The following is a 15,105-nucleotide window of genomic DNA, read 5'->3' on the forward strand; positions in this document are numbered from 1 at the left end:
AATCAAACTCTGGTTGCTCATAGAAACATAGAAAATAGGTGCAGGAGTAGGCCATTCGGCCCTTCGAGCCTGCACCGCCATTCAGTACGATCATGGCTGATCATCCAACTCAGAACCCTGTTGCCTTCCCTCCATACCCCCTGATCCCTTTAGCCACAAGGGCCATATCTAACTCCCTCTTAAATATAGCCAATGAACTGGCCTCAACTGTTTCCTGTGGCAGAGAATTCCACAGATTCATCACTCTCTGTGTGAAGAAGTTTTTTCTAATCTCAGTCCTAAAAGGCTTCCCCTTTATCCTCAAATTGTGACCCCTCATTCTGGACTTCCCCAACATCGGGAACAATCTTCCTGCATCTAGTCTGTCCAATCCCTTTAGGATTTTATACGTTTCAATAAGATCCCCCCTCAATCTTCTAATTTCCAATGAGTATAAGCCTAGTTGATCCAGTCTTTCATCATATGAAAGCCCTGCCATCCCAGGAATCAACCTGGTGAACCTTCTTTGTACTCCCTCTATGGCAAGGATGTCTTTCCTCAGATTAGGGGACCAAACCTGCACACAATACTCCAGGTGTGGTCTCACCAGGGCCTTGTACAACTGCAGTAGTACCTCCCTGCTCCTGTACTCGAATCCTCCTGCTCTGAATGCCAGCATACCATTCGCCTTTTTCACCGCCTGCTGTACCTACATGCCCACCTTCAATGACTGGTGTATAATGACACCCAGGTCTCGTTGCACCTCCTCTTTTCCTAATCGGCCACCATTCAGATAATAATCTGTTGTCCTGTTTTTGCCACCAAAGTGGATAACCTCACATTTATCCACATTAAATTGCATCTACCATGAATTTGCCCACTCACCTGACCTATCCAAGTGTGGTAAACCATGTATATATGTTGTAACTCGGTTACCTGTCTGGACACACCCCTCTGCTGACTGCCCCTGTGGCTCCTCCCACAGAGTCCTGTATAAAGGTGTTCGCCTTGCCTCTCCTCCTCAGTCCGGGGGCAGACACTCACTGTGGAGGTCGTATTGTACAGCGAATAAAAGCCTTTCAGTATTTTACCAAACCTCAGTCTTTTGGAGTAATTGAAGGTGCTTCACCAAGTCACCCTGCATTCTCTTAGCATCCTCCTCACAGCTAATACTGCCGCCCAGCTTCGTGTCATCCGCAAACTTGGAGATGCTGCATTTAATTCCCTCATCTAAGCCATTAATATATATTGTAAACAACTGGGGTCCCAGCACTGAGCCTTGCGGTACCCCACTGGTCACTGCCTGCCATTCTGAAAAGGTCCCATTTATTCCCACTCTTTGTTTCCTGTCTGCCAACCAATTTTCTATCCACATCAATACCTTACCCCCAATCTCATGCTTGAATGGGTTTAAGATAACTTTTTTTTTAAAACACTAAGTACTTGTTTGGATGACAATTAGTTTTGGTGAGGTGAAGAATGTAATTTGGCAAAACACACAAAATGATAGAACAACTCAGCAGGACACTCAGCATCTATGGAAATGGATAACCAATCTTTTTGATTCCTTTTTCATTTCCATGGACGCAGCCTGACCTGCTGAGTGTCTGCAGCATTTTATGTGCATTGCTCTGGATTTCCAGCATCTGCAGAATCTCTTGTGTCTATAATGAATTCCGTACATACCTGCATTGCCCGTCTTGTGCAGTGTAGTGAATGGATCATAATGAGAAATGGATTATCTGATTTCCTAGTATTGAATTTTAATAGCTAAAAGTTTGATACTTATTTGAATTACATCTTTACATTTTGGAGATCAAATGTTTCTGAGGCATACGGCAGATAAAATTGTACTTCAAAATTTATTATCAGGACTTGGTTACTGAACCTACTTTGATTGTTTTTTGCACACATTTACACTACATTATTGGGTTACGGTTCAGGTGTTGTCAGATTATTGAATCTTTGAACTTTAAACTCACAGCTCTCTGTCTAAGGATTACTGTAACTTTAATTTCTGTTTTTTAATGCTTTCTCTGTCACTCACATGGCCTAGTTTATTTTACAAAGCAATACATTAGCCCGTTATGTTGTGAATGTTATAGTCTTGGTATGTAAACAGTTTTAGAGAGATGTAAGATGGAATACTAGCACCATGTAGAATATTTTTCAGTGAAATATGTTGGAAGTTTGCACACTGCCAGGAGAAATTGTGAGAGTAATCTTCTGGAGAATGAACACAAGCATTGGAACTCACAAGGCTTCAGGCACATCTACGGATGTGATATTAGCCCAAATAGTACAGAGACAAAGAAGCCTGCAGATGATGAGATCCAAATATACTGGAGATATTTGTCATCTGTGGCAAGATTTTGATAGTGATGAAAAATAAACAAAGTTTAATTGATCCCCTATTATTTTTGCAGAACCTGTGAAACGGAAAGCTGCAGCTTCTGATATGGCGAAAAAAGGTATTTTCTATCCTCGAAGAATATGATTAGACATATTCTGATCAGATGGTTACCAATCAGAGACAATAAACTTCATTTAGATTGTCATCAATATTGTCTTTCCATAATTGAAAGACATGCCATTTTCTTAAATACAAATTTATATGTAAATATGTTGTTAAAATTGTAGTTGTAGCCTGTGATTGTCAGCTAATTTAAAGGTCTCCCTTACTTGCTTGACTTCTGGTCTCTGGGCCAAATAATGCACTCAGAGTTTTCTCTTGTTGTGCTTGGACATTACTACTGCTGAAGTTTGTTGCAGTTTCTCCATTTACCAATCCTCCCACTTCTCTTGCACGTACTGCTGTTGAAGGACACTCCATTTTGACCCCCGCTTATCATAGGTCATTTTTAAAAATTTTGATTCTGAATTAACTCAGTAAAGACATTTATACAATAGATGGGTAATAGAACTTCTTGTTTATGTTTTTTTTTCCATCTGTTCTTTTTTACTGAAGTGAGATGAAATAACAAAATTCTCACAGTTAAGTAGGAATTGAATTGAATTGAATTGACTTTATTACTTACATCCTTCATATACATGAGGAGTAAAAATCTTTACATTACATCTCCATTTAATTGTGCAATGTGGCAATTATAGTAATTTGTAATAAATAGTATGTACAACAGGACAGGTGCATTTGGCTTTTCAGGAAGCTTTCAATAAAGTCCAATAAGGAAAGGTGGTCAATAAGTTAGAGAATATACTTTATACTTTATTGACGCCAAACAATTGGTATTAGAACGTACAATCATCACAGCGATATTTGATTTTGCGCTTCCCATTCCCTGGATTACAAATATTAAGTATTGAAAATAGTAAAAATTAATGAATATTAAAAATTTAAATTATAAATCATAAATAGAAAATGGAAAGTAAGGTAGTGCAAAAAATATGATAATATGGATAATATACTGACATAAATTGAGAGCTGGTTATCTGACAGAAAGTAACGAGTGGGATTGAGTGAATATTTCTCCAGTCAGCAGGGAGCTTCTCATGGGATGCAACAGAGATCTGTGGTTTGGACCTCAACTGTTCACATCTATATTGATAATTCGTCTGAAGAGATTAAAAGTCCTGTATCCAAATTTGCTATTAGTAGAGATCAGGGTAGGTGAATCACACAGAGAGTGGTGAATCTGTGGAATTCTCTGCCACAGGAAACAGTTGAGGCCAGTTCATTAGCTATATTTAAGAGGGAGTTAGATATGGCCCTTGTGGTTACGGGGGTCAGGGGGTATGGAGGGAAGGCTGGGGCGGTGTTCTGAGTTGGATGATCAGCCATGATCATAATAAATGGCGGTGCAGGCTCGAAGGGCCGAATGGCCTACTCCTGCACCTATTTTCTATGTTTCTATGTTTCCGAGTAGGGAGATGGATGTAAAGTGTCTTCGAGGGAATATGAATAAGATAAATGAATGAACAAGAAGGAATACAATGTGAAAATTGTAATGTCATCCAATGAAATATCCAAATCACAAGCAGGGCATATTTTTAAATCTTGATATGATGAATCTCAAAAGAACCCATGTGTTCTTGTATACTAGTTTCTAAATGTCAATTTACAGGTAAAACAAGTGATTAGGAAGGAAAATGGGAAGTATTTGAGTAGTGGATATGAAAGTTTTACTACCATTGTGTTGGGTTTTGGTGACTGCAGCTGCACAAAGCTGTGCAGTTTGGATCTCTTTCCCTGATAAAAGATCAGCATGCCATCTCAAAAGAATGAATCGAGAATTTGTTTTGTGATATAAGGGGAGCTAGACTTTGCTAGACTTGTCGTGGTTACAGCAGTAGGCAGTGAATTTACTGCAATCCATGGAATTTTAACTGAGTCTCTCAAGCTGTGCCCACAGATATTAAGACTGTCTATGGTGTCTTGTCTTTCGAGTCACAGTCACAGAATAAGGGGTTGACCGTTTAGGACTGTGATGAGTAGAAACTTATACACACGGAGACAGTAATCCTTTGACACAGAGCTGTGAGGGCTTACTCAATGAGTTTATTCAAAGCAGCGATCATTTTTTTTGTGAGGTTGGGGAACCAAGGGATGTGTGGATTGTGCAGTAAAACTGAATAGACTATCAGCTATGCTTTAGAAGCATCGTGGAACAGGCCCTAGTGATCAAAATGCATTCTTCTGGCCTATTTCTGTTATTTTCTTCCTGGTTGAGACGGATCTTCCAATCATCAGAAATTCCACAATGTTTACTGTATTCGGTGTCTTCAGTAACAAACACTTTGCAACCTCCCTTATTATGTAATTGTTTAATCTCTTCGGCTAATCTCCTGTAATTTACAAGGCTTCAGGCAGAAATATGGACATGATATTCACCCAAATAATAATAATATCAAAAAAGCTGCAAATGATGGGATCCAAATGTTCTGACTATATTCACCAACTGTGGAAAGATTTTGATATTGATGTCAATGAAATTACAGTTTAATTGTTCCTCTGTCATTTTTGCAGAACCAGTAAAAAAGGAAGCTGTGGCTTCTAGTACGGCCAAGAAAGGTATTTTTTTTTAGCCCTAAGAATACATTTGCTCATATTTCTGACCAGTTTCTCGATTTTTCAATTGCCCCATTACTGTTCCACTTCCTGTTGCTGGGGGACACTCCATTTTGGTCCATGCCTATCACAGGCCATCCTTTAAAATTTTGTTTCTAAATTTACTTACTAAAGGACGGGTGATAGAACTGTAGCGACGGGGGGGGGGGGGCAAACGAAAACTCAATCAATTGCTGCTGCCGTCGACCTTACAGATTTGTTATTGTTGCATGACATGCCCTCACTCCAATTATGGTTGCTCCAAAAGTTGAGGATATGTATTTAACAGATTACTCCAAGTTTCACCTGTCGCCTGGCATCTCTCTCTCCCCTCCCACCACCTCAGCTTTATTTCTCCAGTCCTGCCGAAGAGTTTTGGCCCGAAACACCGACTGTACTCTTTTCCATAGGTGCTGCCTGGCCTGTTGAGTTTCTCCAGCATTTTATGTGTGTTGCTTGGATTTCCAGCAACTGCAGGCTTTTTCTTGTTTGTGACATGTATTCAAACTTTTATTAGCAATTAGCAAACATGCAATCTTGAAGCAGTGAAAAATAAGATTATCCAAGTGTAAGCTAAGTGTAAATGGCTATTATTGAGTGGTCAGCAAAAGGTAGGATATTCGTCAACTCCTGGGTACTACAAACTGCCCAGAACAAAGCATGAGCTTATTCTCTTCACTTTTACCGTGTCCCCACTCATCTGAATAGTTACCATAACAAGCATAATAAGTGCACAACACAGAATACAATACAGGTAGAGAACAAATGCATGCTTCGTGCACAAACTATTCAAGAGAAATGCCTTTATTTTGCATCTGACAGAAATGTCAAGAATCTCACAGCTAGGTGGGAAGTGCTGCAGCTGGATTTTCAGTAAGCTTTTCCCAACAAAGGAAAGTTGTCAAGAATTAGAGAACATGGAGATGGAGAGATAATATATTGATATGAATTGAGACAGCTTATTGGCTGGTAATTTGGCTGAGAAGGCTAACTGTCATGTACCCAAGTTTAAGCAATGGTAAGGAGATTGAAGGTGAAACGATTACTGCAGTGTAGCACTTTTTTGAAGAGAACTGTTTTGGAAATTTGAACACTGCCAGGAAGGATGGTGAGACTGTAATCTTCAGGAGAATAAACACTTTAACTGTTGGAATTTACAAGCCTTCAGGCAGAGATATGGGATGTGAAATTAACCTAAGTAGTTGAATGGCAGAATTAAAAAACGCAGATGATGAAAGACATGAATAAAATCCAAATGTCCTGAAAATATTCACTTTCTGTGGAGGTAATTTTGATACTGGTGGCAATGAAATTATAGTTTAATTGTTCCTATGTCACTTTTGCAGAACCAGTGAAACAGAAAGCCGCAGCTTCTGATGTGGCAAAGAAAGGTATGATTTGTCTTGTAAGAATATGATCTTGTCACACTTCTTATCTGTCAGATGCCCACTATAGACAATAAACTTCACTTTGTCTAGCAGTAACATTTTCATTCCACAATTTAAAGATCTGGATCTCTGATTTTTATCTGAATACTTGTCTTTAGAATTGTCATTATAAAATGTACAGTGGGAATTTTCCAGTGTATGTACTTGCCTGCTCATGATTTTTGCTGTCGAACTCCCATCAAAGGAGGCACTTTGTGTCTCAACCATTTTCCAGTTTCTCACTTACATTGGACAGATTCGGCAATTAACTGAAGTACTGTGGATTCTGGTTAAACAGGCCATCATTTAATCAAGGCAGCCACTTATTTGGGGCAAATCTTAAAGAACAAAGACAAACCAAGGAAATAGCTAGGATTCCCTTTGTTTATTTGGGACGACAAGCTGCTTAATTGGGGCAGACAACAGCTGTCGAGCATTTTCTAACTACCGTTAGTCACGTGTACATCGTGTATGCTAGGACCCTGTGTTGATTCTGTTCATTTACAGTCAATGAAAAGAACACAGCAGTGTACACTGGATGAATTCCTCTCTCAGTAACTATTAGGAACGAATACACAGTTTATAGTACAGTACTGGTTTTGGTAGTGTTCTACTTTATTCATTATTTCATTTAAATGTATAAAAGAGGGGAGGAGAAGATGGCGGCACGATGCAGCACGCGCGGCCGCTCCAAAATTATATCGTATTTATAGGTAGGTACCGTGCACAATCCTGATTTGATGGAGACAGATGTGAGAAGCATGGAGGAACATCTAATCTAATTCGTTATGCAGTTAGATGTTAATTTGTCTTTTTTATACCCTTTTAATATTTCCATGAAACTTGAGCTGATTAGGGCAGCCACTTATTTGGGCCAAAATGTACTGGTCTCACTGTGTCCCAATTAAACAGGACCCACTGTACTTTGACCAAATATTGTGGCTGTAATCTAATCAGCATAGTTGGTTGTTTTCATGGTGCATAATTTCCAGCTATTTCTATGTACCCCCTTACCTGTTTAATGACAACTTCTGTTCTCTTGGCCTAATAATGTCTCACAGAGTCTCCACTTGCCCTCTGGACGTTGCTATAACTGGGGCTTGTTGAAGCTTCCTGATTTTCCCTATTTTCCCATTCCTGCAGCTATCACTGCTACTGACCCCCGCCTATCACAGGGCATTCTTTAAAATCTCATTTCTGAATTTACTCATACTGAAGGTAGGAACCAAAATGAGTTAAGGGCATCCTTTAACTTACGGCTGCTCTTTGTTACTAAAGCAAGAGAAATGTCACAGGTGAGTGCAAGCCAATGGGTGTGGCACTACTACTACGTCGACTCAGGCCTAGGCAAAAAAAATGGGTGTGGCACATTTGGGGTTAATGTTAATGCCTCACAGTCCTTCGACTTGCCATGTGAATGTAACTACCAGTGGGGGCTGGTTCTTCCTGATATTCCCATTTCCTATTCCGGTAGCTTTCAGTGTTACTATTGCCTGCTCGAAGTTGTCCTTCTCTGTCACTTGAAAGTGGCATTTCTGAAGTTTCTAGAGAGCCAGCAGTGTCTCCTGTGCCTGATAAGGTGGCCACTGACTGTACGCTTGTGACCTTCTGCCCATTCACTTCAAGGTTCGATGTGCCGTGTTCAGAGAAGTTCCTCTGCACACCACTGTTGTAACGTGTGTTTACTTGAGTTACTGTCACTTTCTTATCAGCTTGAAGCAGTCTGGCCATTCTCCTCTGATCTCTCTTGAGTCATTTTCACCCACAAAAATACTGCTCCCTAGATGTCTTTCTTTGCTTTTTCGCACCGCTCTCTCTAAAACCCTAGAGACTGTTGTGTTAGAAAATCCCAGGAGATGAGCATTTTCTGAGAAACTTAAACCATCCCGCCTGGTACCATGATCAGAGTCACTTAGATCACATTTCTTCCACACTCTGATATTTGGTTCGAACAACTGAACCTCTTGACCATGCTTTATGCATTCACTTGCTGCCATATGATTGGCTTTTAAGATATTTGCATTAATGGTGTATCTAATAAAGTGGCCACAGAGTGTAAAGTCATACATAAAATCAGTTTTTAAACTGCAAGCATGGCATAGCACTTTTAGCTAGAGGGTGGTGAATCTATGGAATTTGTTACCACGGGCGGCAGTGGAGGCCAAGTCATTGGGTGTATTTAAGGCAGAGATTGATAGGTATCTGAGTAGCCAGGGCATCAAAGGTTATGGTGAGAAGGTGGAGGAGTGGGACAAAATGGGAGAATGGATCAGCTCATGATAAAATGGCGAAGAAGACTCGATCTGAATGGCCGACTTCTGCTCCTTTGTCTTATGGTCTTATGGTCTAATGATAATATGGGTTCTCCTGCTGCTTAAACTGGGAACTAGAAGCTATTTATCCTGACATCTATAGGAGAAAAATGCTAGAATCTATTTTTTAAGGAAGAAGGAATAGGATAGTTGGAAAATAATTGGATTGATCTAATATTTTGGATACAGCACAAGACCCAGTTTCACCACTCCTCCCCCACCCCCCCTACCCCCCCCTCTGTCACATCCAGCTTGGTGATTCCCAGAGTCAGGTCTGTGAAGTCCAGAAGCTGAAGCACAGAGTTGTGATAAGTCTTGTGATAAGGTGGGTCCCGGGCTTGATACCAAGGTTGAAGCATGTAGGTTAAAGACTGAAGTCGGCAAGTCTGGAGGTCAAGGTCCAGCATTCAAAGCCCCTGGGTCACATGTCCGGAAGTCAGAGGCTGATGTGAGTGAGTCTGAGAGTTCAGGCCAAGGACTGGGAGTGGGAAGACTTGTTGTCTGTGAGACTGAGAATCCAGGCTGAGGACACTGGAGGTGATCTATCCTGGGGTAGGAGGCCTGAGTGTGTGTGTGTGTGTGTGAGTGGGTGGGTGCGTGAGAGGGTGGGAAAGGGCCTAGTCTTGCTGTTGTTGTCATGTGTTGTTGTTGTTGTTGTTGTTGTTGTTGTTGTTGCTTGTGTTGTTCTTCTGAATATTGTGGGCATGCTGTATTGGTGCCAGAATGTGTGGTGACAGTTGCAGGCTGCTCTCAACAGGTCGTAAGGTTGTGTTGGTTGTTAACAGTACACTTCACTATATGTTTCAATGTACATATGATAAATAATTGACTCTGGAAGAAACATCATGTTTAACAAATCTCTTAATAATATTCTGATGAGTGACAAAGATAAGGGCAAACCAGTTGATGTGCTGTATATAAACTTTCAGAATCCCTTACACATTATTAAACAAAATTTTGTTGATAAGATGGAATGAAGTGTGGATTGATTAATGGACAGGAGAAAGGGGACAGTTGATTGGTTAATGGACAGGAAACATCCGTGTCCCTTATGGGTTGGGAGATGGCATACAGATTAATACTGCGTCCCCAGATATTCACGTTCTCTGTCAAAGATGAGAGGGCCAAACATATTTGATCCAAATTTGCAGATGATATAAATCAGAGTGGAGGAGTGAGTTGTCAGTAAGATACAGAGAAGCTGTATGGACAGGTTAAGTAAATGGGCAAGTACAAAGCATAATGAATGTACAGTGGGGAAAAAAGTGATGTCATTTGCTGGAGTTGGAAAAAGACGTAAAGAATTTTGAGTGGTGGAATGATGTGGCAGGGATCACTTGCTCCTGAATGTGGCCAAAGCCAGGGAGATGGTGATAGATTTTAGGAGGAAGAGGACTATGACGAGTCCTGTATACATTCTGGGAGAAGAAGTTGCAGTGGTGATGCTTTTTTTTTTGTTAGTGGGCGGAGGATAATCGTTGCTTGCTGCCGCTTACACGCGTGAAGGAGGGAAACTGGGGGGGGGACTTCGGGGTTCTTACATTTAACTGTCATTCATTCTTTGGGGCACTCCTCTGTTTTTGTGGATGTTTGTGAAGAAAAAGCATTTCAGAATGCATATTGTTTGCATTTCTCGGACATTAAATTTTGAACTTTGAACTTTTGAACCTTTGGTGAAGGAGTACAAATACTTGGGTGTTCATCTTGTCAAGAGACTTGACTGGAAAGCCAACGTCAACCTGTTTACTTGAAGGGAATGAGCAGACTATACTTTCTAAGGAAGTTGAGACCCCTTGATGTGTGCAGCAGGATGATGGAGATCTTTTACAAGTCTGTTGTAGTGAGTGAAGTCTTCTTTGCTGCCTTACGTTGGGGGAGCAGCATAGGTGCTGGTGATGCAAAAAGACTAAATAAACTCATCAGAAAGGGCTGGAGCTATCCTTGGCTACAACCCAGACTCTTTTGAGTTAGCGTTGGAGAGGACGTCACTAAACAAATTGTTATCCATTGTGGACAATCTGACACATCCTCTGCATGACCTGCTGAATAAGCAGCGGAGCACCCTTTTTAACAGGATCATTCAGCTCCACCGTCACTCACATGGATTGTAACAGAAAACCTTTCCTACCAAATGCAACAAGCATACACAACAGTTTATTTCTGTGTGACAAAATTAAAAGTAAATTTATTATTGAAGTTTGTATGTATCACCATATGCTACGCTGAGATTCATTTTCTTTCAGATTAGCTGCCAGTGACTAATGCAGTTCTGCAGAGATCGTTGTTGGGATCACTTCTTGATAACGATTTGGATGATGGAATTGATGGCTTTGTGACCAAGTTTACAGATGATACTAGGATAGGTGAAGGAGGGGGTAGTGTTGAGGAAGCAGGCAGTCTGCAGAAGGACAGACAGATTAAAATGGGTAAATAGTGTATGGTAGAAGGAATAAAGACATAGACTATTTACTAAATGTGAAGAAAATTCAAAACTCTGAGGTTCAGAGGAACTTGGGAATCCTTGTACAGGATTCCCTAAAGGTTAACTTGCTGGTTGAGTCATAGAGACATTGAAAAGTACAGCACAAAAACAGGCCTTTCAGCCCATCTAGTCCATGCCAGGCCATTTAAACTCCCTACTCTCATCAATCAGGATGGTAATAGTATGCATAGCTCTCCATAACTTTGCTGTCCATGTCCCTATCCAAACATCCCTTAAACATTGAAATTGAGTATGCATGCACCACTTGTGCTGGCAGTTCATTCCATTATCTTACAGCCCTCTGAGTGAAGAAATTTCCCCGCATGTACCACTTAAACTTTTCATCTATCACCCTTAATATTTGACCTCTCATTTTAGTCTCATCCGATCTCAGTGGAAAAAGCCTGCTTGCATTTTCCTTATCTATACCCCTCATAATTTTGTATACCTCTATCATCTCCTCTCAATCCTAACGTTCAATCTTTCCACATAATTCAGGTCTCCTGGACCCGGGTCGATGGTAAAGAAGGCTAATACAATGGTAGCATTCATTTTGAATGGACAGGAATACAAAAGCAAGGATATAATGCTGAGACTTTATAAGGCATTGGTCAGACTGCACTTGGAGTATTGTGAGCAGTTTTGGACCCCTTATCTAAGAAGAGATGTGCTGGCATTGAGAGGGTCTAGAGAAGGTTCAGGGGAATGATTTCAGGAATGAAGGGGTTAATGTGTGAGGAGCGTTTGATCACTCTGGGCCTGTACTCATTGGAGTTTAGGAGAATGAAGGGGTTCTCATTGAAACCTATTGAATATTGAAAGGCCTGGATACAGTGGATGTGCAGAGGATGTTTCCTATAGTGTATAACTCTCAGACCAGAGGACATAGTCTCAGAATAGAAAGATGTCCTTTAAAATGGAGATGAGGAGGAAATTCTTTCGCCAGATGGTGTGTCATATATAACCATATAACAATTACAGCACGGAAACAGGACATCTCGGCCCTTCTAGTCCGTGCCGAACTCCTACTCTCACTTAGTCCCACCGGCCTGCACTCAGCCCATAACCCTCTATTCCTTTCCTGTCCATATAGCTATCCAATTAAATGACAACATCAAACCTGCCTCAACCACTTCTGCTGGAAGCTCGTTCCACACAGCTACCACTCTCTGAGTAAAGAAGTTCCCCCTCATGTTACACCTAAACTTTTGCCCTTTAACTCTCAACTCATGTCCTCTTGTTTGAATCTCCCCCACTCTCAATGGAAAAAGCCTATCCACGTCAACTCTATCTATCCCCCTCATAATTTTAAATACCTCTATCAAGTCCCCCCTCAACCTTCTACGCTTCAAAGAATAAAGACCCAACGTGTTCAACCTTTCTCTGTAACTTGGGAAATGAAACCCACGTAACATTCTAGTAAATCTTCTCTGTACTCTCTCAATTTTGTTGACATCTTTCCTATAATTCAATGACCAGAACTGTACACAATATTCCAAATTTGGCCTTACCAATGCCTTGTACAATTTCAACATTACATCCCAACTCCTATGCTCAATGCCCTGAGTTATAAAGGCCAGCGTTCCAAAAGCTTTCTTCACTACCCTATCCACATGAGATTCCACCTTCAGGGAACTATGCACCATTATTCCTAGCTCCCTCTGTTCTACTGCATTCTTCAATGCCCTACCATTTACCATGTATGTCCTATTTTGATTAGTCCTACCAAAATGTAGCACCTCACATTTATCAACATTAAACTCCATCTGCCATCTTTCAGCCCACTCTTCTAACTGGCCTAAATCTCTCTGCAAGCTTTGAAAACCTACTTCATTATCCACAACTCCACCTATCTTAGTATCATCTGCATACTTACTCATCCAATTTACCACCCCATCATCCAGACACCGTCCTCCAATCTGACATACAGTTATCCACCACTACTCTCTGGCATCTCCCATCCAGCCACTGCTGAATCCATTTTACTACTTCAATATTAATACCTAATGATTGAACCTTCTTAACTAACCTTCCGTGTGGAACCTTGTCAAAGGCCTTACTGAAGTCCATATAGACAACATCTACCAATTTACCCTCGTCAACTTTCCTAATAAACCTCTTTAAAAAATTCAATAAAATTTGTCAAACATGACCTTCCATGCACAAATCCATGTTGACTGTTCCTAGACCTGAGGAGAACATAAAATATTACAGCATATTGCAGGCATTTCAATCCATGATGTTGTACTGACCTTTTAACCTGTTCAAAGATCAATCCAGCCCTTCCCTCCTACACAGCCCTCTATTTATCTGGCATACATGTGCACATCTAAAAGTTTCTTAAATGCCCCGAATGTATCTGCCTCTACCATCACTCCTGGCAGAGCATTCCACACACCCACCACTCTCTGTGTATATATATAAGAAACCACATACCTCTGACAGGCCCGCTAAATCTTCCTCCAAGCACCATGAAATATAATCAGAATCAGAATCAGGTTTATTATCACCGGCATGTGACGTGAAATTTGTTAACTTAGCAGCAGCAGTTCAATGTAATACATAATATAGCAGCAAAAAAATTAAAAAATAATAATAATATGCAAGTAAATCAATTATGTAAATTGAATAGATTTTTAAAAATGTGCAAAAACAGAAATACTGTATATTAAAAAAAAGTGAGGTAGTGTCCAAAGGTTCAATGTCTACAGTATTTAGGAATCAGGTGCCAGAGGGGAAGAAGCTGTTCCTGAATCACTGAGCGTTCTGACTTCTGTACCTTCTATCTGATGGCAACAATGAGAAAAGGGCATGTCCTGGGTGCTGGGGGTCCTTAATAATGGACGCTGCCTTTCTGAGACACTGCTCCTCGAAGATGTCCTGGGTACTTTTTAGGCTAGTACCCAAGATGGAGCCGAATAAATTTACCACCCTCTGCAGCTTCTCACAGTTCCTCCTGTGCCGTAGCCCCCCATACCAGACAGTGATGCAGCTTGTCAGAATGCTCTCCACGGCACATCTATAGAAGGTTTTGAGTGTTTTTATCAACATACCAAATTTCTTCAAACTCCTAATGATGTATAGTCACCGTCTTGCCTTCTTTATAGCTGCATCAATACGTTGGGACCAGATTAGGTCCTCAGAGATCTTAACACCCAGGAACTTGAAACTACTCATTCTTTCCATTTCTGATCTGTGGATTGGTATGTATTCCTTCGTCTTACCCTTCCTGAAGTCCACAATCAGCTCTTTCTTCTTACTGACATTGAGTGCAAGGTTGTTGCTGGGATACCACTCTACTAGTTGGTATATCTTGCTCCTGTACGCCCTCTCGTCTCTATTTGAGATTCTACCAATAATGGTTGTATTGTCAGCAAATTTATAGATGGTATTTGAGCTATGCCAAGACACACAGTCATGGGTATAGACAGAGCAGAGCAGTGGGCTAAGCACACACCTCTGAGGTGCGCCAGTGTTGATCGTCAGTGAGGAGGAGAAATTATCACTAATCCACACAAATTGTGGTCTTCCAGTGAGGAAGTCTAGGATCCAATTGCAGACAGAGATATAGAGGCCCAGGTTCTGTATCTTATCAATTAGGATTGTTGGATTGATGATGGTAAATGCTGAGCTATAGTCGATGAGGGGTGTATGGGGTGGTTGGGTCCTGACTAAATATCAGGAAATGCCAATAACGATTATATAGCTTCCCCCACCCAAGACAACGCCACCTTCACATCGGACTTAGGTTTGGGTGCACCCTGTCTCGCTGAAGGAGCTCTGCCTATGGCAAGTGTTTGGCGCCAGAAAAATAACTGGACCAATCGTGGTGTTGTCACC

At 40.9% G+C, this 15,105-nt stretch overlaps 1 protein-coding gene across 1 annotated transcript in view; it reads left to right on the forward strand.

Moving 5' to 3' along the window:
- trdn (triadin) overlaps positions 1 to 15,105 on the forward strand; it is a 559,007-nt gene that overhangs the window by 390,672 nt on the left and 153,230 nt on the right. Inside the window, exons 35-37 of the mRNA XM_072251580.1 lie at positions 2,406 to 2,450; positions 4,964 to 5,008; positions 6,391 to 6,435. Coding sequence (XP_072107681.1) covers positions 2,406 to 2,450; positions 4,964 to 5,008; positions 6,391 to 6,435 — 135 coding nt within the window. The remainder of the gene's footprint in view (positions 1 to 2,405; positions 2,451 to 4,963; positions 5,009 to 6,390; positions 6,436 to 15,105) is intronic.

Source organism: Mobula birostris, chromosome 2, assembly GCF_030028105.1.
Source record: "Mobula birostris isolate sMobBir1 chromosome 2, sMobBir1.hap1, whole genome shotgun sequence".
In the NCBI taxonomy this organism is placed as follows: domain Eukaryota; kingdom Metazoa; phylum Chordata; class Chondrichthyes; order Myliobatiformes; family Myliobatidae; genus Mobula; species Mobula birostris.